Consider the following 27125-nt stretch of genomic DNA (forward strand, 5'->3'; position numbering starts at 1 on the left):
ACAAGAAGCTCATATTCGACTCCAGCATGATATAATTGAAGAGTTATGGGCGCGTATGATTGCACGTTGATATCTATGTAATTTGTTTGAATTGTTGTTTTTTTTAATTTAACTAGACTTTTTTTTTTAATTGTTCTAGGTAAATTTTTTATATTTAATGAAATTTTATTGCACTTTCTTTGTATTCGTGTCCAATTTTTATATTTGTGAATTTGTTTGCTTGGATAGTGCGTCGGCTAGTCCTAGTGCTTGAGCATCCACAATAGCGGACTTAAGGTAGGACTAGCGGTTAGGGCGTGGGGATGTCCGTCCACAATAATGGACTAACGCGACGGACTTCCCGAAGTAGGACGAGCGCTCATCCACGCCCTAGTTAGTCCTACCTTTAGTCCTCTATTGCGCGGACAGAGGACTAATTAACCGATTTTTTTTTTTTTTATACTCAATATTTACAACTCATTGCACTTAACTTTTTTTAATATTTGATAAACACCAACAATTAAAATGAATTAATCGTATTTTTCAATTTGTTTTATTGGCTAGGGTGTCGTCTAATCCTAGTGTTAGCCTATTATTGTGTTGTGGTTAGTCCTAGTGATATGGCAGGCTGTGGTGTCCTAGTGACGTGGCAGAAGGTGTTTTTGGTTAGTCCTAGTGTCAGACTACGGCGGACGCAGACGTCGGGAGCAGACACCGTTCATCCGCGGCTGAGGCGGGACGTCGGCCGCGACGTTCGCCATTGCGGCGACGACGCGGACTTCCAATTTTTTGATTTTTTTTAAAAAAACTCTATATATACAGCTCGTTGAACTTCATTTCATTCGCAACACTGTGTTAACGAGTTTCTCTCTCTTTAAAATTTTTGTTCTCAGTATATCCAAAATGGCTAGTAGTGGTACGGGTGGCAGTGGTGCGGGTGGTAGTAGCGCGGGTGATAGTGGTGCGGATGCGGGCCAGCGAATTAATGAAGAGGTGCGGGCTGTTATGGCACGGGAGATAGATCGCCTGCTACGTGAGGCCTTGCAGCGGCAGCAGCGGTCGGCGGTACCTCGCCCCATCCATCGTCAAGCTATAGTACCCCGGGACCACATCACTGCACATTATCGGTTGTTTGCGGGCTACTTCGCTCCGGAGCCGCGTTTTGAGGATAACTTACTCCGGCGACGTTTTAGGATGCATCGTCTGCTATTTATGCATATCGTGAGTGTTTTAGTGCATTGATACGAGTATTTCAGGTTCAGGGAGGATGCAGTTGGTAAACCCGGTCACACGCCCATACAGAAGTGCACTGTCGCAATCAGGCAGCTGGCGTACGGAGGCGCGGCCGACATGTTCGACGAGTACCTCCACATTGGCGAGTCGACATCCCGCGAGTGTCTGCAGTTTTTTATCAGGGCGTTAGAGAGATATTCGGGGCTTGGTATCTTCGGAAGCCCAGCCCCAAAGACTGTCAGCAGCTGATAGATCACGGGTTTCCCGGAATGTTGGGCAACATAGATTGTATGCATTGAGAGTGGAAGAATTGCCCTGCCGCCTGGAAAGGGGTGTACACTACCGGCTTCAAAGGCAAGCATCCCACTATGATCCTTGAAGCTGTAGCTGACTACCGGCTGTAGATATAACAAGCGTACTTTGGAGTAGTCAGGTCGAACAACGACATCAACGTCCTCCAGTCGTCGCCCATGTTCAACGATCAGTGCATGGGTGTTGGTCCCACCATCAGTTTCGTCGCCAACGACAACCAACACAATATGGGCTACTATTTGGCGGATGGGATATACCCAAACTGGCCCGTCTTTGTGAAGACGATCAGATGCCCATCAGAAGATAAGAAGATCTATTTTGCGGGTCGTCAGGAGGCAGCACGCAAGGATGTGGAGCGGACATTTGGTGTGCTCCAGAGTCGTTGTGGTATATTGACAGCATCGCTGATGTCATGTACGCATGTATTATTATGCACAACATGATTGTCGAAAGTGAATGTCCTGAACTGACTCGGTGGACCAATGAAGATGCTATGGGTGTCGGTCCAAGCCACGGTGTGGCCACGGCGAATGCACGTATGGGATACCCCTTGGAGACGCGGATCGGATCCGCAAATTTGCCGACATGCGCCAAACACAAGCCCATGTACGACTTCAGAATGATATCGTTGAAGAGCTATGGACGCGGAGGGGTGGACGTTGATATTTTAATTTTCTTTTGTTTGCATTGTAATTTTTTATATATATAATTATGTATGTGTTTTTTTTAATGAAGTTGTTGCATTTTCCCTATCCGTATTCGTGTCGAAATTTTAATTTCGTAACGTAAATTGCATATTTGTGAATTTGTGATTTTTTTTTATTGCGAGAAGTCCGCGCGGGAAGTCCTTGGGGATGACCGTCATTGTGTAGTGGGATGTCCTTATGACGTGGCAGTGCAGTGAGAGGTCCTTATGACGTGGCAGGGGGTGTTTTTGGAAAGTCCAATGGGAAGTCCGTCCCATTAGAGATGCTCTTAGTCCGCCTTATTGTGGATGTTCTTACTGGACAGTGGAAAGTCCTGATGATGTGGCAGGCTGTGGAAAGTCCTAGTGATGTGGTAGGAGATGATTTTGGCTAATCGTAGCTAGCCTATTGGTTAGTCCGTGTAACTGCGGATGCTCTTAGAAAATCCTACTCCCTACGCACCTTCGTTTCAACTCTTCCTCCTACATGTCTCAATCCTCATGAAAACTCTTCATGTTACCCATTTTTCTAGATTCTGCTACTATTTCTTGAACTATAGTTTATCCTATATTTCCCTCGTTTAATTAAATTAAAATTATACTCCCTCCGTCCTACATTTATAGTCACATTTAGTTAGGGCACGAGTTTTAAGGAATTAGTGGAATGTGTAATTAATGAAGTGAGATGATGGAGTGTGCAATAAATGAAGTGAGATGGAAGAGTGAGATGGTGGAGTGTGTAATAAATGAAGTGAGATGAAGGAGTGTGTAATAAATTAAGTGGGTTGGTTGAAAGTGGGTCCCTTGTTGACTTTTTGATTTTTTATTTTTGTTTTGGTTTATTTTTGTGTTTATAATGGCATTTGAGTGTAATTTTAGTGAATAATGTGGTAAAATTTTATGTCCAAATATGGAAAATTCTAAATGGGACTATAAATATGAGACGGACTTTTATGGCAAAATGTGACTAGAAAACTGGGACGGAGTGAGTACATGAGTAGTAAAACAAAATACTCCATACAAAACGACACCGTTTGTCCCATATCATCATTTTTTGGGCCCATATTCGAATGGGGTATTAAAACCAGCTGCAGAAAGTCATACAACTAATTACTGAAATCATCTCTTCGCCTAGAAAATGGATGCTCTTATGAATCTTGAATCAGTTCTTCGCTCAAAACAGGTGACCGTTTATCAAAATTCTTAGATATCTAATTTATTTGATATTTTCTTTCTTCTTGCACTCTTCTACTGTCAATTTTGGGCATTTTGCGGCTTGGTTTTGAAAATTTGCGAATGGGATTCTAATTTCACTTTTTTCCTGGAAAATGTGTGTCTTTTCTTAAAGACAAAACTCGAACAGAGTTGTGCTTCAGAATTCAACTTCTGAAAATCACGAATTGATTCTTGAATTTTACTTCAATTGTACTATTATTGCAGTTTATTTTAATTTTTTGAAAATGTTGAGACGGATGAGCAGGTCCAATTGACGCCTAAAGAAGCAAATGCATTGCAATCATGGAGAGATCGAGCTGAAAGAGCTTTATCTGTTGGTGGTCTTGCTGGTTCAGTTACTTCTTGGCTAGGTATTATCATGACCATTGTTTTGTACTTTTGTTGGTTTTTTACTTGTTAACTAGTTTGTTGGTTATAGATTGTTTAACATGGAAAAGTGATGCATCTCTGCTGAATTGTTTGTGTTGTGCAAAAGGCATTAGGCCTCATTATAGGTGGTTTTGTTCCTGGAAAAGAGGTGAAGAAAAATAGATTTTAGTTTCGCTTTTTCGCACGTCGACTTGTTTTTCTGTTACTGCTTTTAATTCTTCTGTTTAGTGAAATGATCTGTTGTTGATGCTTAATACTGTTGCCTAATTAAACGGCCATCCTTTTGTTGACAGTGACAAAAAGGCTTGACAAGCAGCTACGGATTCTTGTTTCTGCAGGTTGGTGACGTCGCTCCCATTTTACCCTTGTGTTCGTGTATGTCACTATGTCTGTAAGAGTGGCTGGGAGTGTACGGATCCTTTAGTAAATATATACAGTATTGAATACTTTTTATTCGTGTTTGAGTGCCTACTTATACGTAAAAGGGGGAAGGCTGCTCTTGATATGATAATGTAATTTAAAAAATGGTGTGTATGTTGCCATAGATATTTCAGCCTTGTAGCCCCTACGTTATTAGATGCTTTTAAATGCAAATTTTGTGCATATTTTGCAATGATTTTTGCAGAGTCATTGCATAAACTGCTGATATGTCTGTTTATCAATATGAATTGTTAGAATGATCATCAGTGGGTGAAGATGCAAAACTGTTTGGTTTTATCTTCAGAATTTGTACTCGAAATATGATTGGAAAATGTATAAAGTGTACAAAACAAGTGGATGAATTTTTGCAAAAATGATCCAATGTAATTTGGGAAGTTTTCAGTTTTAATTGCCCCATCAGTGTTATAGTAATAGGAAGATAATTGAATTCTTGTTTCCCGACTGTTGTTTCATACTAGTATATTGCAATATATGATTGATATTTTGAAAAAATCCAATGCCCTTTCGGTTGTTGAAGGAAAATAGATGATGGAACAAAACCAAACACTGCATTATTTGCTCTTCTCTTACAATGGACTTTGTTTTTCATTGTATAACATCTACAGCTAGTTCTTGTTCAGTTTGCTCCCTCGGTCCCATTAAATATGAAACGTCTGCTTTTCGACACGGATTTTATGTTGTTTTGTTTTGTGTGTTAATGAAGAGAGAATAAAGTAGGAGAGAGGGAAAAAGTAGAGTTGTTGGTATTTCCATTTTAGGAAACGTTTCATTTTTAATGGGACAGAGGGAGGATTCTTTTAATAATTCAGGAATCCCCATTTGTGTGCTTGTAGTGTAAGGAAAATAAGGAATGTAGGAGGTGTGATGTGCGTTTACTGCAAGCATAATGTGTCGTCTAGCATCTTCAATAAACAAGAATACGACTGAATTGTCTACTGCTACTTTACCAGGGCTTGGTTCCCTTTCTGGACTGGCTCTACTTAACAGATCTATTCACTCATCTGTTGATTATATGCTTTCACTGCAAGGGAGTCGGGTACAGGGAGAATTGGCACACATGTAGGTTTTACCAAACTCTATTAGTTTGTGCATTGAATCTCTTTCCGGCTAATTGTTTTTGGAATCTAATGAATATCTTGTGGCAAAACATTATTCGTGTCTCACATGTACTACATTTACCCTCCCAAAATTTTCTTGTCCACTTTATGTCTCCCTCTCTTCCGAAACCCCGATTTTGATACAAAATATTCTCATTTAATTTCTTTTGTTTGGCCGTGTCATCAGAATATTGAGGAACAATCAGAGTAATGGTTGGGCATATCAATACGTCTCCAAGTACTTTTACCCTGAAGTTGTTTTCGTCGATGCATCGGTAGATAAGGCTTTCTATAGATGGCGTTACAGAAACACGTCTGGAGATGCCATTGCTTCTCAAACACAAAGCACCACGGAAGCCAATTCACATGAGAAAGACGCCAAGATGGTTGCAAAAGAAACCGAACCAGTCTATGTGAGTGACCAACGTTTTACATACACTCAATTCAGAAGGGAGTTGAGAATGACTGTTTCTTTGTATTTTCTGAAATTTTAGGCAAGTACAGGAAGCAACACTGCAGAGAATCCATTTGATCTCATTTTCGGGTTTCCTGAGAGTACAAAAGAGGTTTCTGATCAGGCTGATGCACCCAAAATATTGTCGAGGAGGCAGGCACGAAAAGAGAAACGATTGCACCGCAGGCATAGGCATGGCCGTGACGTGGAATCTGAGATTTAGCTTACCAAGCAACACCATGATGACCGGTAAGTTGCTTGAAAATCCGTGTTGTAATTCTATATGAATTATTTCTGATACATTCCTAGAAATCGGAACTTATTGAATTGTGTTGCATCATGTCAGAATGCCAAACTATGTGTTTCTTACTTGAGAGGAATATCATCATCTGTCTCTTTCATATTTATGATAAAAAGGTGTTGTTATTCGGAAAATATTATGTTAGCATGTTGTCTTTGGGCTGCTGCTGCTTTTTGAAATGGCAATTGTTTTACAAATCTGAGATATACATGCAGGGTGGGGAGTTGTTGAACAATCACAAACAAATGCACTTGCTTTGGATTGGTGCTGCTTTTTTGCATTGCTAAGCTCCAGCGCATTTGGACTTATATTTTTAGAGTTTGACATTTTTCAGTATCAGCAATAATGCAAAAGTGTCATTTTCGACACTCCCTTAGTCGTCCCACTACAGTTGAGTCATTTTCATTTATGGCAAAATTCAACACAATTAGCTCTCTTTTTAATTACTACTTATTTTAGGGATAGTGGTCTTAAAACTACCCCTTCCGATTATTGTTAATAGTGATATTTCTTTTCAGCATAGAAATAAAAAAAAATGTTTAGTATGTTAAGTGAAAAGATACTCTTTATGGAATAAAGTATGAAACTTTTTTTTGTTAATTTTAGTCAGAAAAATGAAATGACTATGATGAGATGTCCCAAATTGGCTGTTAATGCAAAATAGAGGTAATATCTTTATGGAATTTTACATTATTAAGTTTCCATTAAGCATTTAAATAAAAAGACAGACGTGAACATTGTCTCTAAATTTTGAATAGAACACATTTCACAAATATATGCAATAAGTTACAAGCCTTGTCATTTTACATGAGAGTAAAGTAATGAAATTTGACAACTAAAGAAAGAAAATTTTTTAGGTAGGGTCTCATAGCTAATTAAAGGGCTATTCACAATTCACTAAAAGGTAATATAGGAAGATCAATTACATTTGATCAAGAGAGACTCATATCTGAGGGATTATTCAATATGAAGTTGAAATGAAATCAATTCACGAACTACTAAAGGAACACCAAAACTTTGAGCCACAGACACACATTCATCATATCACATACACAAACATTTTGCAAGAAAACATTTCTCCAGCATTTAGAACATTGTGGTATAAAGCATTCCTGGTTTCCTGTGAATTCCCTACAGGAAGCTAGCTAAAGCTTTGCCAATGCTCAAGATCTAGACTGAATTGTCCAAAAGGATATGTTTAGGAACCCTACTGAATCCCTTGAAACTCTGCCCAAGTCCTTGAGTCGGACACTTCCCGCTTCACCTGAGAAACTCTGCTTAAGACTGCATCAAGCAATAAGTCCTTCTGTCTGTGAAGCTGTTCGTAGAGATTATGATATAGTCCTCCTGAGCTGAGAGCCTTTCCAGCAAGTCTGTACTGAAATCTCTTGCGACTTTCTTAGCGTCCAGAATGAGATCAATTTCGTTTTCAAACCTGTGTCAAATCCCACTTAATGAAGTTGCAACCACGGTTGCTGGGGAATATTAAGGACTCCAGCAATCGGTCTTGTGAAGAAGATCAACTCCGAAGCAGGCGATCTTTCCTGGAGTGTAAGACAATTTTGGATTTTATAGAACAGCAGAGGTGAAAAATTCGAAGAAAACAAGCATGGAGAACAGAATACCAGAAGTATCTTTACAGACAGGATCCATCTTCCAAATATCCTCCAGATAATTGCCATTCTTAAGCTGATGAAAATAACATTGATAGGTTATCACTGTGGCAATTTGAAAAAAGATGTATAGACAAGAAAGTATCAGCTGTTTTGTAAAACAATTATTAGCCTATCATTCTCTTCAGATACCTTTGACATGGCTAACTGAAAACGATGCATCAGCTGCATTGCGCTTGTTCTATTTGACCCACGCAGCACAAGGATGCCAACATTCAAAATCTTCTCAATATCATCCTGCGAGCCATTTGATTTCCAATCATTTATTAGTCTGGTAACATGTGGAACTAGATCGGTTCTTGAATCACAGCGACGGCAAAAATACTCTGCATCCAAACCTATACTCCCTCCAACTGTCCCAGCCATGTAAGCTCGTAGAGCACAGTCAATGTGACAACTATGTCCACAAGTACCGCCCTCAATATCAGCTTCACATATAATGGAATTGTAATCTTCAGAAGCTTTGTCGATAGTTTGAGAACATAATATACAACAACAATCTCTGCAGAAACCAGCTTCACCACAGCAAATATCACATAACATGATTTGTGAACCAGACTCCTCTCGTGCAGCTAAGCTGCTGCAAAATCTATTACCAGCTTTACAACGCGCAACGCCATCAGATTCTAGATCTTTTGCTGGCTCCGGCAGGAGCCTGAGCATTTCTCGGTCATCTGCATCTGAAGCATATTAACAGAGCAAATCATGTGGCAGCAGGAAAAATTGATTGTTTAAGTACACAGAACACTTTTCTGACAGCTTCCAATATATGTTACACAAGATATAGCTCACATCGAAGTCCAAAGTTTGTATGAACTGAAGGATGAAAAGTCAAAGTAAACAAACTTCATAGCACAAGCAAAGCATGATACAAACCTTTCTTGGTTAGTTTAGAAGGGATTACCCAGCTGAAAGAGGCAAAGAAAGTATCAACATCTGCACAAGGGAATTTTTCTCGAATATAGTGTTCAAGTGAGAGCCTGCTCTTGAAGCCTTTACTATCTCCCATCTTGCGGAACCTGCTGGGAACATAAATATATCTATCTCGAAAGTATCCTGAAACAGAAATTCTTTTCCCAACTTTCCAGCGCCAGTTATCACCGGGATTAGGCCAATCTTGAGGTGCATATGGAAGGCCTTCACCAGAATCATTAGCAAAGACTGGATAGAGATTAAGACCATTTCTGACAACCTCACATGGAATCTCTTTGCTTTCTCCCGCACTGTCGATGTCCATAGACTCCTTCTCTGGCTCGCAAGTCATTTTAGGCTCTGTAACATGTTATAACAGATACAGATAAAATAATGCTAATTCGCAACAACACGCTAAGCATTTAACTTAAGATTAACCAGCATGAGATAGACTTCCTTCAACAGTGCAAGTTCATTTGGTAATTGCTGAAGCACATAATTAGTTACAGTTACTGTAACCTCCAATTCTAATTCATTTAATTGCTCAAAACCTCTTTTAATTTGATCAAGCTTGTTTCAAATTTCAAACACACTTATTGCTACTCAAGTAAAGCACATTCAACTCGATAAACATTATGATAGGCAAAGCTGCCCGATTAAACAATTAAATGACAAACCTCAGGAGAATGTGTATTATTAACTCAAAATTGCAAAAACAATATGAACCGAATAGAGTCAAGGTTTCTTATTCGGTTATAAGAAACAGTTGATATGCAGAAACATTAGAAATAGTAAAATTACTTCATCTGAGAAACTAAATTGAAGAGCGGCTGATCAAACAACTCAATTGAAGAAAGTGATGCAGCGCAAAACGTAAATAGGTGCGAAAATTGTAGCTTACAGCGAAATTAATTCAGAAACCCTAATCCAATAGTAGATAGAATAGAAGTGAAAATTGTGAATACAGAGCTTTAAAAATGAAAGAAATGGCAACAGTAGTGGAATGACCGTTTTACCCCTGAACGGAGATTTTGCTTTTGCGTGGAGTTTTCCTCACGCTCCACCGGCGCGGGAGATCCTCCGCTCATTCCTTCCATGATAATAGTTCCTGAATTGAATCACACTATGAATGCGTCATCTCCATCCATACGAGACGAAACTATTACTATTATTGATTGTGTATTTCGTTGTCTGGAAATGTGGGATTTACAATTTGTCTGTAAATGTGAATTTGATTTGTGGTGGTTGAAATTTTGCTGCAATTTTGTTAGATTGTTGGCGGGAGGTTTTCATAAGATATTTTCATGTTTTTTATGTCAATTGATCGGAAAACAATTTCAGACGCAAGAGACGATCAATTTCATATGCTTAGCTTAATTAATTAACTAATTTATTATATACATTATATTCACATTTTTAATATAAATCAATTCAATGTGAAATTATTTCATTTTTACTAAATAAATGCAATTAATTATACGGAGTATTTTTTATTTTATTTTATTAATAATACTCCTATCATGCAAAAATTATCTTATAATAATCTACTCAATTACATAATGTTTATCTAGAATGGGTTGCCACGTAAGGTAAGAATATTTGGAACTTTTAAAACTCAAAAATTTTGCTTCATTCTTCAGTTTAGCCGCAGCAAGAAAGAAGAAAAGCACTGTTTCAGACCAAATCCGGCAATAATGAAGATCCTGGTAGGCGTCAAACGGGTCGTGGACTACGCCGTCAAAATCCGGGTCAAACCCGACAAGGTATGATGCTCAAAACGACACAATTTGGTATTCCTCTTAAATTTATGATGCCTTTGTTGCACTTGCAGAGCGGGGTGGAGACATCGAACGTGAAGATGTCCATGAACCCATTCTGCGAGATTGCGTTAGAGGAAGCACTCCGGATTAGGGAATCGGGCCGGGCCAAGGAAGTCGTGGCCGTCAGCGTGGGCCCGGCCCAGTGCACTGATACTCTCCGCACCGGCCTCGCCATGGGCGCCGACCGTGCCATCCACGTGGAATACCCGGCTACCCTTTACCCCCTTTCCGTTGCTAAGATTTTCAAAGCCCTCGTCGATGCTGAGAAACCCGCCCTTCTCCTTCTCGGAAAACAGGTGTTTTTTTTTGTTTTTTTTTTTTATTACCATTAGCTTTTATGCGTATGTAGTGAACATTGTTGTTGTTATGGACTCAATGTCTCTCATCGGTTGTGAGAACAACTGGTTTGGGGTATAAAGACTAAATGTGTTATCTCTCCTAACAGGCTAGTCTTGATGTTAGTTTTGATCGAGTGATTAGAGTAATCCTAATAATTAAAATTAAATTGTTTGAGCAGGGTAAAGTGTTCTTGGCATAGCCCTTGTTTAGTTGCGTATTAACTTGCATTTTGTTTTCACATTGCTCGCAGAATCATTTTCTCGTGTTTAGAATTAGGAAGGCGCCTCATTTGGTCTTGCTTGTATTCTCTTACAAAGTTCTTTTTTTTGTACTTGAGAAATGATGTTGCTGCTTTTTGTTGTTGATCTGAGTAATTCACCTGAAGTAGATGTAGGACATATATCACATTTGGATCCTATTGTTGTTCCTTGTTACTTAGTTTAGCTTCTCTAAGACTTTCCCAACACATTTATGTCCATTTACATTGAATGTTGCTTCCCTCTTTTTTTTTCATATCTTATTACTTGTATCAGTGTTATCCACTCCTCAGGAGAAAAGGATGCTTCTGTTTTGATTTTATTGCGCTTTCTGACCTGAAATTTCATTTTGTAGACCTATTTTATGCTGTTTGTATTACTTCTGATGTTCAGATTTATGTAGGCCATCGATGATGATTGCAACCAAACAGGACAAATGATTGCAGGGCTTCTTAAATGGCCTCAAGCCACCTTTGCCTCCAAGGTTAGCCTAACGTTGTCCCTTTCTTTTCCCACGAGATTATAGAATGACGAGATAGTGATTATGATGCCTTGTGGTATCCCCTTCTTTCCCTTTCTTCGAAAATCTTCTTTCATTGGCCTTAAGATAATTTTGACACATCACTTCCATCTTCAAATTTTGGTTCAATTACAACTAAGCTGTAAGCTTGGCTGATATCTCTGTTAGGTTGTACTCGATGAAGGAAATAAAGTGGCAACCGTGGACAGAGAGGTTGATGGTGGTCTTGAGACTTTGAGCTTGGACTTGCCTGCTGTAATCACGTAAAAATCTCCCCTTCTCGCTTTTGAGGATTCATTCTCTCGTGCTTTCATGTTCTGACTCTTTCTTTGTTGCAGCACTGATTTGAGGCTGAACCAACCAAGATATGCTACTCTTCCGAACATTATGAAGGCAAAGTCGAAGGTGATAAAGAAGCTCAGTCCGCAGGATCTGAATGTCGAGATAAGATCTGATTTGGAGGTTGTTCAAGTGACAGAGCCTCCCAAAAGACAAGCTGGGGTGATTCTTTCTTCTGTAGACCAACTTATTGATAGGTTAAAAAATGAAGCCCGTGTAATATGATACTGTGAAAATTCTCTGTAACTTCAAACAATAGCTACTTCTATAACTAAATAAGTATGTATAATGTTGTGTTTCACTCTTCATTTACCAAAACTCAGAACTCATTGTTTCAAGCCATACTAAATCATACTACTACCTTAACTTATTTTTTTTCATCTTTTTAATTAATCTCCAATTCCATATTTTATAATTTCAATTATTTATATTGATTAAAATTTTAAATTACATAATTCAAATTTCTAAAGTATATATTAAAAATTATATTAATGTCAATGCCTAAATGTGTGTAGTGTGCATGACCAAATTTGTTTGACAGAATCTTGTTGGAGGTGGCCATGAGCACTTTGCGGGATTTTAGAAACAAATATGAAGATGAATTGTGATTGATGGGAATTATATTTATAGAAGGAAAATAAAATAAAAAAAAAAAAAATTTGGGTTGCGATCTTTCTGATTTCTCTATTCAAGGTTTGAAAGAATGGAAATTTGAAGATTGTGGTTGCAAAATAATTTACTACAGTACTAGTTAATTTTTATAGATTGGAGGGTAGCCTTTTGTTAACTGAGTGTAACTGCATGTGCTGATTGTGATCTTTTTTCTTATAAAGTGTTGGATGTATATATGAAGCTTTTCACATGTTGTGGGAGCAGAATGCAATAATTATTTATTATTAGAGGAGTATTAGTTTTTACTTTAAGAGTTTGAACCTTTTTCTTGTCCCAATTGCTGCCTCTTAATATATTGGAAAGGTCACCATGTTCAAATGGAGTTAATTGGGCTATATTTGATTGGGGGCGTTACTCATTAGTTAACCAAAGAATACAACAAAATCGAGAATGAGAATATAATTCAGATAAGATCAGATAAAAATTCTCAGATGCTGTGTGTCTATATATCTTATTTCATTGCACATCAATTGAAGCCAAAATACTTAAAATTTACTGTTTACATTTGTTAATTTTTTTTATTAGCAACTAAAGAGAATAAACGAAAATGCTAATGGCATCGCATCTGATGAAAAATCGCAGTTGAACTTTTCAATCTCATTTCACCGCTTTATGTATTTTCGCGCATATATGCGGCGACTCAAATAAATAACGATAAACGCAGCCGTCCACGTGTCTCCTCCTTATTGGTCAACTTCCCACTCCCCGCCGAATCATATCCTTCATTTCCAGCCCCAAATTTCTCCCTCAAAAATTGAAATCAAAATCCCCAATTGTTAACTCAACTCAATTCGCCTCTCCAATTTCTTTGCCCTAATTTTACAACTGATTGTGATGATGAATGGTTATGCACATCACGTGGATTCACTCGATGAGAATTGCTGGACCGATTTAATCGATTACAGCGGCCTCTTAGACGACGGCGTCCCGCCCTCCGGCCTTTATTGGAACCCTCAGCTACCCGCGCAAAAGTGAGTTTCCTTTAGAATTAGTTTTTTCTACAACGATGCTCTTGATTGGAATGCTTTGATTCTAGAATTGACTTTACGGATGTAGTTTTTCATTTAGGTTTTCTGCAATTTCCTTTTTTCAGAATAAACTTGTGCTAGTACTTTGCTTCCAGATGCACGTGAATTTTCTCAAAAGAAATGGTGGATTTCAGCATTTAGGGCTATGTTTAGTATGTTTAGGATTGATATTTCGATAAAGGAGCTCGTTTTGTAGATTTATTTCGTTATTAATAACTTTTCAGTGGAAATCGAATTTAAGCCAATGCAGCTATCGAAATATGGAGTATTTACCAAAATTGATTTTTTAAATTCCTTCTTATGGAAATCAATTGACCCTAGCATGTTGTTTAGGCGTGATTTGAGCTCATGCGTATCTTTTTTGTAAACACTGAACTGCTTATGGGTGTTCTGATAGCTCATAGGGCACTCAGTTGATAACTGATAAGATTCCAGACTAAAGTCATGGTGAAAAAATTCTGTGTTAGTCTATCCTTTGATTACTACAATAATACATCCCAAGTTGCAGCTTACTTCAACTGACCAATGTACTTATAACGAGTGCCAAATTGTCCCTATAATGTCTTGAGAAGAGCATCGTATCTTATACAATAGAAAAAGCAAGACAAGGTGATACATGGGAACTGGACAAACAAATAATATCTGAATATGACTTGTGCTTATTCCTCTATTTATGATATTGCTGTACCTGTGCTGAAGTCAGTTTTGTGAGCTTGAGTTTTGAGTCTAAAGTTATTCTTAGGTGGTTTTAGGTTTTAGGTTTCAGTTATGAAATTAAGTGCTCAGTTGCTGGTGGCTCTTATAACCAAGGTGTGGTAGGGATGCATTAAATTTCATAACACAGTATCATTTGGCTACTATTTTACTTGGTATTAGTTATTACAGTTCTATTGCTAAATACTACACCTGGTGTTTTCCTTTCAATTACTCGGTCATGACACAGTCGTTATTTTATTGAAGCGCTTGTTTGACAACCGATGTGTCATTTAGTGGAACTACATCACATGTCAGTGACTCTGCAGAAGATCGAGAAAGCCGAAAAAAGAGGTAATCACTAATATAATTACTGTAGTAACTAGAAGAACTTATAAAGCTTCTAAAATGTGATTCAGCTGGATTCATGAGAGTCCTTAAAAATATATGGCACTTTGAGCCATTTCTCACTGAACTGCTTGTATGTTCGGTTATGTTTTAGTCTTTAACTTTTTTTATGTGCAGCTGCTTTATCAATTTTTTTTCAAATGAAGCCAACTAAATTCTTGGCCTTGTTGCACTCATTCTACAGGGGACGCAGTGATCAATGTGGTGGAACAGGAAACAAAGCATGTCGTGAGAGAATGAGGAGAGAAAAATTGAACGACAGGTAGTATATACATACGAGTACTATTTACTGAAAGAAAAAGGGAGATCATGGTAGTGCATTATGTAATGGACAAGATATAGATTGTTGCAAATTAAAGAACTGGCTTGGTGCAGGTTTGCAGAATTGTCTGCTACTCTAGAACCCGGGAGACCTGCGAAAACTGACAAACTGGCCATACTAGGTGATGCCATCAGAGTTCTAAATCAGCTAAAAACTGAATCGGAGGAGTATAAAGAGATGAACGAGAAGCTTTCAGAAGAGATAAAAACTTTGAAGGTCAGAAATCACCCTGCACATTAGAAATACCTAACCACCTCAAATTGTTGTTTTTTGAGTCAGTAGAAATCTCATTCAGCACTATAACTATCTGTCATATCTAAAACAGGCTGAGAAAAGCGAACTTTGTGAAGAGAAGCTGGTGCTCAAGACAGATAAAGAGAGGATGGAGCAGCAACTGAAAAGTATGTCTGTTCCTCCTACTGGTTTCTTGCCTGCACATCCACCGGTATACCCGGCTGCCCCGAACAAGATGCCTATGTTCCCCGGCTACAGTCTCGTCCCAATGTGGCAGTATCTACCAGCATCTGCTCGTGATACATCTCAAGATCATGAGCTCAGGCCGCCTGCTGCTTAACTTTCGCATGCGTTGGTGGCCTTATAAGCTTGATCACACAGTTGAAAATTGTTCTGCATGACATGCTTGTAAATATTGAAATACCTACCAATTGATTTTATCTTGGTTTTAGATCTGTTCAAATGCTGTTTTGAACAGATGTAGAGTACTGAATAAGTTGAAAGATTTTGATGTTCTGCTAAGGTTTGATGTTCTTCTCTCTCATATTTGAGTATTACAGAATAGTCATCCAAACACATAGTTTAGGTAATAGTCTAAACACTCATGAAAAGAAAAACATTTTATTGGATCTAGACGGAAAGGAAATAGCATCACAAATTGTATATGATGATGATGATGATGATTCAAAAGATCATCTTAGCATGCAATGTTCTGATCATGGCAGCGGTGTCCTGAGCTTGAAATACCACAGTAGTGGAGTCTTCTTCTCTATTCCTTTTGCATATCGACACGCAACAATCTCTTCTCCCTTGGCTTCCCTATAAATGGGTGGATTAAGTTCAGACAAGAGCTCCTTGATCGGCCCATAAAGCCTGGAGCTCCCACTTTCTTCGAGATGCATCCTGAACACGAACGCCAGTGAGATTCTGGGGCCCAAATTCTTCGCCAAAACTCTATGGTAGGTACTCTTAAACCTAGCATTTGTGATCAACTGCAACAAACACCAACACAAACATCATTATCATTATGATACTGATGCATAACAGAATCATGTGGCACCTTACCAACTTGATTACCTCCATCATATCTCCGGTGATCACAACAAGACTTCCGGGAGAAGGGGGCACATCAACCCAGTGATCCTTGTGCAGGACCTGCAGTCCTCCGATTTCGTCCTGCAACAGAAGAGTGAGAAATCCACTGTCTGTGTGACTCTCGAATCCCAATGTCATGTGGGGCTCTGGACAAGCTGGATAGTAATTGCAAGCAAGAAACTCTCCCTTGGCGCAATCCATCTCTATCAGATGACTCCTCTTTAGTCCAAGAGCTTCAGACAGCAACTCAAACAGAATGATTCCCACATTCTTAGCTTGGTCCGAGAATTCCATCATCGGATCTCTGCACAAATGATAGTTCAGTTACAAAATGCAAACCATTAAACATAAAGGATTGTATACCTGAATATTTGAGGCAGCTCCTGAGCAGTAGGAGGGTCGGGAGCCATGATCAAATAGAGATTGTCTCTCCAGTTAGTAGCGGCATTTATATGGAGATCAAAGTTACAGTTGTAGACCACATTCTTCGCGTTATCCCGCGTGTAGTACTGCTTCTTTACCTCCGTGTCCTGCTCGTGGAACTCCTTCACTGCCTCCATCGCTTTGCCCATCGAACTCGTTGAGATTCCATGATTTACAATCTTGAAAACTCCCCATTCTTCACAGGCGGCTCTAACTTCATTGATGATCTCACCACGATCATCGCTCAACAATCCCAAGTCAATCTCCGGAACGCTTAGATCGCAGAGCGTCTTGTCATCCTGTATGTAGTCTTCGTGGACAAAAATACGAGGAATCTTTGCGATTCCAGCGTCCACAAGCCCCTTCACGCCGCTTTTCGTCTCATCAAATGCTTCTAGTTCCCTGCCTCGGTTGTATTCGGACATGCTTGCTGTCTGCACTCACAAATTACTCACTGTTTTTTTTTTTACTATTTTGGAAAGTCACATTAGATCTTATGGAGTATTTAATAGAGCAGACTATGTAATATCTTAGTCACCAAATACTTGGCGATGTGGACATGATGAGGGTTTATCATGCTGGACTAGGTACAAATTACAATGCATGCGGAACTCGCCGATTACATCCATATTCATCATAAAAAGATGGTATTGATATTTGTAGAATTGCGTGAAGGACATCCAAAATCTGATCAGATCACAAACCACACATCGTACATTAGTTATTTACATTTAACAACAGTTTTATGTACCTTGCTACAAACTAGCAACATCGTGTCTCATCATTTTTAACTTCAATATCCCTTTTTAAATTGCAATATTTTAACAATTATACAGTACATAGTGTCATCAATTGCTAACTCTATCTTTAATTGCTAACTACAATTAATTTAAGACTATAGAATTCTTAGAGATTTAATTGTCTATAAATTGTCATGTGTAATTTCGTTTTGTTACTCCCTCTGTCCCACCATAAGCGAGTCACTTTTCTTTTAGGGATGTCCCACTATAAGTGAGCCATTTCCATTTAAGCAAAAAAATCATTTCTTTTACTTTATTTTCCCACCTACTTTCTTTTCACTCATCCGTCCCAAAAAAGATGACCCCCTTCCTTGAGCAGTACGAGAATTTATGCAATTTTATTTTGCGTGTGAAGTTGCGAAAGTTAAAGTAAAGAAAAGATGCTACTACCATTTTTAGTAATGTGTCACTCGACAAACCAAAAGAAAATTGAGTCATCCTCAATAGGACGGAGCGAGTACTATAAAATTCATATTCCTATGATAGACAATATATATTCTAGTACATATAAAACTAAATGTTGGGATACTTTATAATATTGCCAATCCAATAAATGTGTGGCATGCGTCTCATACAAGATTAATTGCGTTTTCAATAAAAAATTGAATAAGGTAGGTTCTAATCAGTAATCACATTAATGTTGATCCAAAAACCAAATTGATTTTACCTAAAAACTAATGGTCAATAGCTTGGTTTAAACATTTGTTCATTTTAAGGTTGAATTTTGAAAGCCCAATCATTTTAATTACTTGTCAAATTAAAATAGGTACTAAACAAAACTATTTATTAGATCTAAAATTTAATCATAATAAATTTATCGTATTAGCAACTACATTAAATTGGTAATTGTCAATTTGTTGGCAGATATATGCAATACATACAACTGAAAATATGTAGTATACTACTTTTTGCCACTTAAATTTCAGTAAAATTAAATTTACGAGGAATATAATGTATTATCATAATGATACTATAGTTTGTTATGCTCAACAGTCAACACCAATGGTGTGTTCTCTGGTCCTAACGTGCCAGCCGGTGGATGAGGGAGTCATACATATTGGGAGATTTTGCAGACTACTTCAACACGTCATCTAGTCTAGCTAGCAGCGGAACTAAAGGCATTTCTACAAGGACTCACCATGGCACGAAGATTGGCCAACCACGTCTGGATAGATCTGGACGCAAAGGCCTAAATAATAATTTTCTTACATTATTTTTGCAATAATAATTTGAAACTTCCAGCCTATTGGATAATAATTTATTTTTGCAATAATAATTTTCTCAATAATAATTTCTTAAATTATTTTCGCAAAGGAGGTGGCACAGAGATATTTATTTTCTTACAAAAAGAGTAAATAATAATTTTCCATTATTTTTGCAATAATTCAAACTTCCAACCTATTGGATAGAGGAGAAAAGCCTTACCAACTAAATTAGATTTCATAGTAATTTGAAAAGAAATATACTCCATCAGTCCCACAAAAATAGAGACACTTTTCTTTTCCGTCAGTCTCATAAAAATAGTCCACTTCCATTGATAGAAAGTTCACTTCAACTCAATACTCATATACTCCCTCCATCCCAATAAATATGAAACGTTTGCTTTTCGGCACCTGATTTTATGTAGTGTTGTTTTGTGAGTTAAAGAAGAGAGAGTAAGGTAAGAGAGAATGAAAAGTAGAGATAAAGTTATTTCTATTTTAAGAAACGTTTCATTTTTAATGGGACAACCCAAAAAGGAAAACGTTTCATTTCTAGTCCGACAGAGGGAGTACATATCAATTTATTTACAACTTACACCACTAGAGTCCATCATTAAATACTAATAATAATGTGGGCCCACTATCCACTAATATTATTTTAACTATCATTCTTCGCATCTCTCTTCTTAGAGCATGTCCATCGGTGCTCTTGCGCAAGAACGACGTTCGTGCCGTCGGCAAGAGCAGACCCATGCTCGCCGATGTGCTCTTGCCAACGGCACGGCCCTGCTCGATGCATAGAGCACGTTCGTACCAACGGCAAGAGCACGAGCAGCTGACGTGAATGTTCTGGTTGGCCGTTGGTTTATCATTTTTTGTTATTATTTTTTAAAAAAAATTGAAAAAATCTGAAAAATTCAGATTTAATAAAAAAACATATTTTTCCACTTTCTAATAAAATATATCCATTTTTTCCATACTTTTAATTTATTTTTTCATTATTTTTATCCCAAAATTCATACTTTCATGTAAAATACTCTCATTTCAAACAAAAAAAAAATGACACTATACCAAACAACTGTCTCAACCTCAATTTTTAGGATTTTAATTATGTAATTTTTAATTTTTAAGATTTTAATTGTGTAACTTTAAATTTTTAGTATTCCGCGTATTATTAATGCATTTAATATTATGAAAATGTTTTTAGTAACTAAAGTATTTAAATTAAATAATAGAATGGTGAGATCCTTGACCATGCTCTTGCAGAAGAGTATGGATATGAATATTGTTCTCTTACCAAAGAGCAAAGAATAAAACATTAATAAAAATGAGTCTGAGCCCATATCCATACTCTTTACCAAAAGCATAGATGAGAATGCTCTTAGATCTTAACCAATTATGCATTAATCTCGTTCCAAATGTCTCTATTTTAAAAAATTGAGAGAGCAAGAAATATTTAATGACCCTAGAGTTCCCCGTACATGTCTCTCCCAATAATATTTTACTCCATTAGGCTGTATATTCCGTTTACATTATTAGAACATGATGTAACTAGATTTGAAACGATGACGTCACAGGAATAAAATCTATTTTACTATATCACGGGATCTAAAAAAAAACCTTCGATTGACGATCAGAAATTATTTTATTAATTAATTATTACGGAAAGTAATTTTGTTTAATTATGAATATATACCTCAAAACCTAGCTTTAATTTAAAAGTGTTAGGCTTAGAAAGGAAAGATGAGTCTCTATCTACACTACGTCATACGGGACGTCAGCAAACTGACTTCACTATCATATCTTGACCACTGTTAGAAAATTCCTCACGTTTATGAAAACCTAGCTATGACTCTTTGAATTTTCAACATGACCAAACACTAACAATTCAATTCTTCTATGCTAGAAATTTTATTTCAACATTTAATTTTCACGATACATATTAATGATTGGCTACAATATAATGATTTATGAATATAGAATGAGGAACTAATTTAGCCAATTCTTAGAAGTAAGAAACGAATAGGAATCATACGATTATAATTTTTTGAAGCCTTCAGTTGATTCACATCAACATTAGTAAGTAAAGGAATTCCACAGCCATCACATTGACCAGCCCAGATTCAGAGCATGTCAAAAATTTGGTCAACATCAGACATTTCCCACGTGGGAACCACTTTTGCTTCAATTGATAATCTGACATGGCAAATCTAGAGCCATTCTTCGTCCCAAGACCAACCCACCCATCCAATCATAAAATAAATTTCTCATTCGTTCCATAAAAAATGATAAAATTAAATGCACACACAAATGTAGTCACAAACTATTATGGAGGAAAAAAATAATGGAATATTAGTAGTGTATAAATTATCAAAATTTTGTTTTATTTATACAATAAGTGGTTATGTTTATAGTTGCTATATTTTGAATTGATTAGAGACTGGTATATCCTAAATTAATCATAGAGACTTGACCTCCTGAAATTCATCTAAATCAATATAATAATCAGATATCAAATCGCTCTCGAAATTGACTGAACACATGAGAGAAACGAAACCAACCGATACAGAAACTCAAGTTTCTAAATCTTGTTCATTAACTGTCCAAAAACCTGCTATTCAAACTAACAACAAAGCTTATATATAGGCAACAAGAATCTTACTCTCTCTGTCTCATTCTAAGTAGATCAGTTCTAATTCGGCACAAAATTTTATATAATATTATTTATAAGTTAAGTGGAGATCATAAACTAATTATAATATTGTTTGAAGTATCAAGTTATTGTTCTATTTTTGCCTAGAGTTTTATATAAATAGTGGGACAGGGAGTAGGGAGAATAAGAAATTCCACGTCAGCCATTAGGCTTTAATAGAATGTTCCACGGAAACTATATAAATGCCACATAACTCCAAGTCTCCAACAACAAAAGCATTGAAAACAAACAAACAAACATGGATGAGAGTAGAAGCAAAAGCAGCGGCGGGGAGGTGAAGTACAGGGGCGTGAGAAAGCGGCAGTGGGGGAAGTACGCGGCCGAGATACGGGACACCTCGAGGCAGGGGGCGAGGGTGTGGCTGGGGACGTTTGGCACGGCCGAGGAGGCGGCTAGGGCTTACGACAGGGCGGCCTACGAGATGAGGGGCCATTATGCGATCCTCAACTTTCCCGAGGAGTACAACCTGCCAAGCACCTCATCCCACTTCGCTGCGCCCTCGGGCGGTTCGCAGCAGGGGCGCCAGGTGTTCGAGTTCGAGTACTACGACGATAAGCTTCTTGAGGATCTTCTTGATGATAAGAGAGACAATTAATAAGTTTGATTGATATCAATCATTGTCATCATCATTCTGCATTTCGTGTGTGAGTGTGACCCTAAGGTGAATAAAATTGAATAATTACATTTCATCTACGATCAAATTCATGAGTAGCCATTGAAATGCAGTGCATGGCATTTGCATTCTTCTTGTGTGCGTGATTGATTTTATGTAACCAATTTCTTCTTTTCAATTTGATTATATGGAAATTGGATTCTATAAGGCTCTGTTTGGTAGCATACATGTTGGCAAATGAGAAAGAATAAATATGAAATTATCACACATCATTGTACGTAAAGAGAGAACTGAAACATTACAAATTATACAGGCCAACCCATTTTAGGATGAACTATATGAATTTCTATCATGCTAGCAGAGCAGATCGCGGATTGTGGACCAAATTTAACTGACACAACATTATATTTGGATCAAAACTAAAAAGATAACAAACTTAGCAATATATTTGGCTCTAAATTTGGGTCAGTTTGACAGAGAACATATCCAATCTGATAAAAAAAAGTCTAACCCTATAGATTTCTATTAATACACGCAACACACACTGTATATATGACACACGACACACAAATTACGTGTCCCAACAGTTATCTGGCTCTATATTTTGGTCAGGTCGACATATAGAGGTGATATGACCCGATAAAAAAGTCCAACCCTATAGATTGCTATACATACATACAATACAAACAGACACAATACAAACAAACAAACACTGCACACTGCGTGCGCACACTATATATTCATATACACGTGGCTACACACTAGTTTATTTATATATATATACTAGTTTTATTTATTGGTAAATCACTATATATTCATAGTTGAAAAATCAAACATAATTGTAATGATGATTGAACTATCGATCAGCAATCTAGCTGGACAAACATAAACCTGAAATGATTAGTTAATATGAGAATAGGTTATAAACTACAACGAGCACGACAAATTTCAGATATTTCTTTTTGGGATCATTCAATCACTAAGGGCCAAAACTGAATTCTAATAGAAATGAGTCAACATTGTAAAGTAGAGTCAAAATAAATAGTTGAAGGTCAAACCTAGGTCTCTCTCTCTCTCTATATGCATTGTGAAAATTGCGATTTCAATATTTCGTAGTTTTTTTTTTTTTTTGGGTTCTTTCTCTCTAGTGGGGGTAGATTAAGAATAATTATTTGAGGGATGGAAGGGGAATACGTAGTGTTACTGTTAACAAAACAACTTTAAATTTAAGGGGCCTAGAATTATTCACCAGTAGGCCCTCATAAATAAATTAAACTTCTTTACTAATATGAACATGATGAGCATCATTTTGCATCTTCCACTTTGTAGGTGCTATACATAGATACGGTTAAACAATGATACCTGTATAATATTGTTTATTTTTGTGAAATACAGTGAATATGATCAAGTAGCAAGGGGGGCAGAAATAATTCTAGAAAGGGATCACTAAAAAAATAGGAGCTAACCATTACAATTTACAAAAAAAAAAAAGAAAAAAAGAAAGAAAGCATGATGCCATATAGATTTTTGGGTAAAGTTAGTACTCTGCTAAACATTTGAGCACCCAAGTGCGACCAAATTATTGGCTCCACACAGTGCTTTCTTGATTTGATATATTGAGCAAAAGGTGCTTGCTAAAAGTATCGAGCGTAATTTTGATAATATGGTAAATACATGATTGTGCTCGCAAAATATTTGGTGTCATAATAAATATCCATGATCACTCATAATTACATTATAAAAATTACAAATTTTATAGTTATATAAAAGTCATGTTTTAAATTAATTGGCGAAGTTCGTAAAAGAAACAATAAATGAGATAAACATCTTAATTTAAAAAATCTATACTAGGTGTAAATATTAAACAAATATATTTACTGGGGTGTGATCAAATAGTAACTTGTTTATTTTGCTAACTTCAACACAAAGACATATAAATTTATTTTGATATATTCATATTAGAGTTAAATTAATCAGAAAGTTCGAAAATTAACCTAGTTATCATCCTAATTAAAGCGACCCTATATTTTCTAGTGTAAATAATTAGGTTAGTTAAAGTAAATAAACTATATTAAATTACTAATAAAATTGATTTTAAATAATTCTAAAGTAATATAGGTAAAATAGTAAATATTTAAATCTCGTAAGTGCATACTAAATTTTATTTAAAAGAGTAAATTTCATAAAGTATTTTAAGGGTTTATTTTGGTAATTAGAAGCTAAAAGTATTTGAATTGATAAAATAAAGAAACAAAATAATAGATATAAAAAAAAGAAATAGGCTACCATAGACAATTTAGATTTTTTTTGCGTAATTTTTACCCAATTACCGAATAGTCATTATAGGGCCGAGTATTTAACCCATTTTTTATACACAGACGCAAATAATCAAAATGATTGTAAGCAAAGATTATGTCAGTAATCCCATAGTGCGTCACAATATTTTAAAAAACCGGACCATCGGTGAACCGGTGAAACTACTGATTCATAGTTCAACCGATCCAATCGATTCAATTATTGGTCGAATCATTATACTGTTGCAAATATATATAAGTAAATATACTATATACACAATATATTAGATTTACATATAATTAATAATATATCCAATAATATTAACCTTATATATAATTAGTTGTAAATATAAAAATATTAAACTTATGTAAATGATAAAATTTCAAATATTTTTTATTTGTAAATAAAATGAAATATATAATTCATTAGTTATTGTAGATAAAAAAAAATTAATATTAGATAAAGTTCATTTTAACTAAAAAAGAGTGGGTTGGACGAAATACTATTATATTACTGTATAATTAAACACGAGGTATTAGTTATTTTCAGTGAAAATATATATTAATATCAGTGGTAAGTGCATATATATATATATATACAATGAAAATAATATATAAAAATATACTAAGCTTGTATGATTATAAACTCGTATATTGTAAAAATTTAGTGATTTATAAAGTATAATTTAAATGTTGGAAATATATAACATAATTAATATATTCTTAAGAGCGTATAAAATTAAAATGAATTATTATTTTTGGTGGATAAAAATTTCATGTTTAACATATGAGAATAATTAAGGTTTATAATATTTTAAAATGGTCATATGGTGGAGCAGTAAAGGTTTTGGTATTTAGAGGAAGGTAATGTGTTCAAGCCCTATTAACAACAAATGTTGAATTTTTTTTTTGAAAAGTGAAAAACCAGTTTCTAGTTTACGGTCCGACCGGTCTTACCGACCGGTTTCGACAGTCCATGACGGTTTAAGATGTTGAAGGTTTCTAGATGTGAACCGGACCGGACTGCCTACTAGTTCGCGGTCGAACAAGCCGGTCGGGTCCGGTCCGATTTTCAACATTGGTGCGTCAGCGCGCACCTCTATCCAAAAACCAAACAAATTGCTTTATTTATGAGTATGAGCAGATAGAGGAGTGATCAATTACTAACTAATTAACAATCTCAAACTAAGACTAAATCTTAGCCATTAGATTAGAAGATCTAGTGGTTGAAATAATGCCACATGAATTATATTTTTAATTAAGAAAATTAATAAATAAAATTAAAGGGTATTAATGTCAATTACCTCTCATTAAAATTATCTTAAAACTTTAAATTTACGTAACTCTCTCGATTTAAATTATTTTTTCGCAAAAACATATCAAATTAAAGATAATTTTATAAGGATTCCAACGAGATCTCAATGGCATATGTTCCGACGATGTTCGGATGATGAAATTTGATATTTTTTATTTTAGTTTTCGTAAATGTTGATAACCAGATTTTTATCAACAAATACATCACAAAATCTCAATAAAACCATGTAAAAATCTCAATAAAACCATGTAAAAATCTCAATACATATGTGTTGATATTTTCTTGTACTAGTGTTGATATTCATATGTCATATTGTTGATATTTGTAATACACTCTGTTGATATAAAAAAACATTCACGAAAATTATCATATGATAACATAATGACGATATTACCCTTTTGTTGATATTTTGTCTACTATTTATTGAGATTCATAAGATTTAATCTCATCCACTCATTTTAAAATCTAAAGATGGAGATTTGGTCTTGATTTTAGATTAGGGTGCTCTAAGCATTAGAATATGACCCTAAGCAGATATATTTATAATGGGAAGGAGACTTAGATTGAGATACTTAGATTGAGATACAATAGGATTTGAATCTTATAAGAATATACTTTTAATTAAAAAAAGGTTTAACTTCAAAAGACAAAAATATCATAATTATCACATAATCTCAGTGGACCGTTAGGTTTGTACTATACTACCTCGAGCAGTTTTCGTAGCATATCCATAAATATTTATACCGAGCTACGATTGAGGCATACAAGATATTCATATAAAGCTCATTCGAAAATGAAGATACTAGATACCTTGAAAAATAATTTTAACTAATCATGTTTAGTTTAGGGTTGGGGAAAAATACTGAAATACCGACTCTATCGTACCGAAAAATATCAAAAATACTGAATTTTTGGTATACCGTGATTTTTGGTACGATATGACACGTTACTGAAAGATCTCGGTAAGGTAGCGGTACGAATTCTGATATACAGTGGTATACCGCGATATATCGAAATTTATTATATACCGTAAATTAAGGTATATACCGTAAAATATAAGTATAATTATATATAAAATATATTTTATATATTTTTAAATTATAATAATAAATATAATTTTGAATTATATATATTTAATATATTTTTTAAATTATTAAATATAAATAACATTCTAAAATTTCAAAAATTATATTTTCAATAATATTGAAAGTCAAGTATACCGTAAAAGTACGGTATACCGAACTTCAGTAGGGTATACCGAATATGAGGTACGATATAGGTATGGAAATTCACCATACCGAAAATAAGATATACCGAAGTTCGGTATAACAAAAATTTTGATAAGG

General features: G+C 35.9%; 5 protein-coding genes and 1 pseudogene across 8 annotated transcripts; 4 read left to right on the top strand and 2 right to left on the bottom strand.

The window, feature by feature from the left end:
* The first annotated feature begins 3273 nt into the window (after positions 1-3273).
* LOC125213308 (uncharacterized) lies at positions 3274-6707 on the top strand. Its single transcript, XM_048113782.1, has 7 exons — positions 3274-3392; positions 3690-3795; positions 4108-4152; positions 5206-5314; positions 5540-5765; positions 5847-6055; positions 6323-6707. Exons 1-6 carry the CDS (start codon positions 3348-3350, stop codon positions 6027-6029), a joined length of 714 nt encoding a protein of 237 aa, XP_047969739.1. The 5' UTR covers positions 3274-3347; the 3' UTR covers positions 6030-6055; positions 6323-6707.
* A 272-nt stretch (positions 6708-6979) lies between these two features.
* LOC125202788 (uncharacterized) lies at positions 6980-9987 on the bottom strand. Of its 4 annotated transcripts, none has more exons than XM_048101253.2 (5): positions 9701-9987; positions 8657-9052; positions 7913-8460; positions 7733-7796; positions 6980-7651 (listed from the first exon to the last, which is right to left on the bottom strand). In XM_048101253.2, the coding sequence occupies exons 2-5, from the start codon at positions 9042-9044 to the stop codon at positions 7593-7595; spliced, it is 1059 nt and encodes a 352-aa protein (XP_047957210.1). In that variant the 5' UTR covers positions 9045-9052; positions 9701-9987; the 3' UTR covers positions 6980-7592. The 4 variants fall into 4 exon arrangements, with proteins under 4 accessions (XP_047957210.1, XP_047957206.1, XP_047957207.1 ...); XM_048101249.2 differs by having other exon boundaries at positions 9709-9986; XM_048101250.2 differs by lacking the exon at positions 9701-9987 and adding an exon at positions 9594-9693.
* A 315-nt stretch (positions 9988-10302) lies between these two features.
* Positions 10303-12268, top strand: LOC125201659 (electron transfer flavoprotein subunit beta, mitochondrial-like). Its single transcript, XM_048099864.2, has 5 exons — positions 10303-10455; positions 10524-10808; positions 11512-11592; positions 11797-11891; positions 11967-12268. Exons 1-5 carry the CDS (start codon positions 10387-10389, stop codon positions 12190-12192), a joined length of 756 nt encoding a protein of 251 aa, XP_047955821.1. The 5' UTR covers positions 10303-10386; the 3' UTR covers positions 12193-12268.
* A 1114-nt stretch (positions 12269-13382) lies between these two features.
* LOC125186297 (transcription factor bHLH104-like) lies at positions 13383-15868 on the top strand. The gene is made up of 5 exons (XM_048082652.2): positions 13383-13610; positions 14628-14714; positions 14953-15030; positions 15144-15306; positions 15416-15868. Exons 1-5 carry the CDS (start codon positions 13474-13476, stop codon positions 15662-15664), a joined length of 714 nt encoding a protein of 237 aa, XP_047938609.2. The 5' UTR covers positions 13383-13473; the 3' UTR covers positions 15665-15868.
* A 138-nt stretch (positions 15869-16006) lies between these two features.
* Positions 16007-17320, bottom strand: LOC125202631 (deacetoxyvindoline 4-hydroxylase-like). The gene is made up of 3 exons (XM_048101075.2): positions 16783-17320; positions 16402-16723; positions 16007-16316 (listed from the first exon to the last, which is right to left on the bottom strand). Exons 1-3 carry the CDS (start codon positions 17265-17267, stop codon positions 16041-16043), a joined length of 1083 nt encoding a protein of 360 aa, XP_047957032.1. The 5' UTR covers positions 17268-17320; the 3' UTR covers positions 16007-16040.
* Positions 17321-21785: 4465 nt separating this feature from the next.
* LOC125205104 (ethylene-responsive transcription factor 14 pseudogene) lies at positions 21786-22377 on the top strand (annotated as a pseudogene).
* Positions 22378-27125: the final 4748 nt, after the last annotated feature.

This window comes from Salvia hispanica, chromosome 2 (genome assembly GCF_029641045.1).
Source record: "Salvia hispanica isolate PSC_SH4W2 chromosome 2, Shi_PSC_v1, whole genome shotgun sequence".
Taxonomy (NCBI): Eukaryota; Viridiplantae; Streptophyta; class Magnoliopsida; order Lamiales; family Lamiaceae; genus Salvia; species Salvia hispanica.

What these genes read in the sequence shown, in the direction of transcription:
- LOC125213308 (XM_048113782.1), top strand. Translation starts at nt 3,348, where the DNA reads ATGGATGCTCTTATGAATCTTGAATCAGTTCTTCGCTCAAAACAG. An exon ending in CAGTTCTTCGCTCAAAACAG is followed by an intron (nt 3,393 to 3,689) that starts GTGACCGTTTAT and finishes ACGGATGAGCAG; the next exon opens with GTCCAATTGACGCCTAAAGA. An exon ending in AAGAAACCGAACCAGTCTAT is followed by an intron (nt 5,766 to 5,846) that starts GTGAGTGACCAA and finishes CTGAAATTTTAG; the next exon opens with GCAAGTACAGGAAGCAACAC.
- LOC125202788 (XM_048101253.2), bottom strand. Translation starts at nt 9,044, where the DNA reads ATGACTTGCGAGCCAGAGAAGGAGTCTATGGACATCGACAGTGCGGGA. An exon ending in TTCTAAACTAACCAAGAAAG is followed by an intron (nt 8,461 to 8,656) that starts GTTTGTATCATG and finishes AATATGCTTCAG; the next exon opens with ATGCAGATGACCGAGAAATG. An exon ending in TTCAGTTAGCCATGTCAAAG is followed by an intron (nt 7,797 to 7,912) that starts GTATCTGAAGAG and finishes TATTTTCATCAG; the next exon opens with CTTAAGAATGGCAATTATCT.
- LOC125201659 (XM_048099864.2), top strand. Translation starts at nt 10,387, where the DNA reads ATGAAGATCCTGGTAGGCGTCAAACGGGTCGTGGACTACGCCGTCAAA. An exon ending in AAGCCACCTTTGCCTCCAAG is followed by an intron (nt 11,593 to 11,796) that starts GTTAGCCTAACG and finishes TATCTCTGTTAG; the next exon opens with GTTGTACTCGATGAAGGAAA. An exon ending in GACTTGCCTGCTGTAATCAC is followed by an intron (nt 11,892 to 11,966) that starts GTAAAAATCTCC and finishes TCTTTGTTGCAG; the next exon opens with CACTGATTTGAGGCTGAACC.
- LOC125186297 (XM_048082652.2), top strand. Translation starts at nt 13,474, where the DNA reads ATGATGAATGGTTATGCACATCACGTGGATTCACTCGATGAGAATTGC. An exon ending in CCTCAGCTACCCGCGCAAAA is followed by an intron (nt 13,611 to 14,627) that starts GTGAGTTTCCTT and finishes ATTTTATTGAAG; the next exon opens with CGCTTGTTTGACAACCGATG. An exon ending in AAGAGATAAAAACTTTGAAG is followed by an intron (nt 15,307 to 15,415) that starts GTCAGAAATCAC and finishes TATCTAAAACAG; the next exon opens with GCTGAGAAAAGCGAACTTTG.
- LOC125202631 (XM_048101075.2), bottom strand. Translation starts at nt 17,267, where the DNA reads ATGTCCGAATACAACCGAGGCAGGGAACTAGAAGCATTTGATGAGACG. An exon ending in GAGCTGCCTCAAATATTCAG is followed by an intron (nt 16,724 to 16,782) that starts GTATACAATCCT and finishes TCATTTGTGCAG; the next exon opens with AGATCCGATGATGGAATTCT. An exon ending in TCACCGGAGATATGATGGAG is followed by an intron (nt 16,317 to 16,401) that starts GTAATCAAGTTG and finishes TGTTTGTTGCAG; the next exon opens with TTGATCACAAATGCTAGGTT.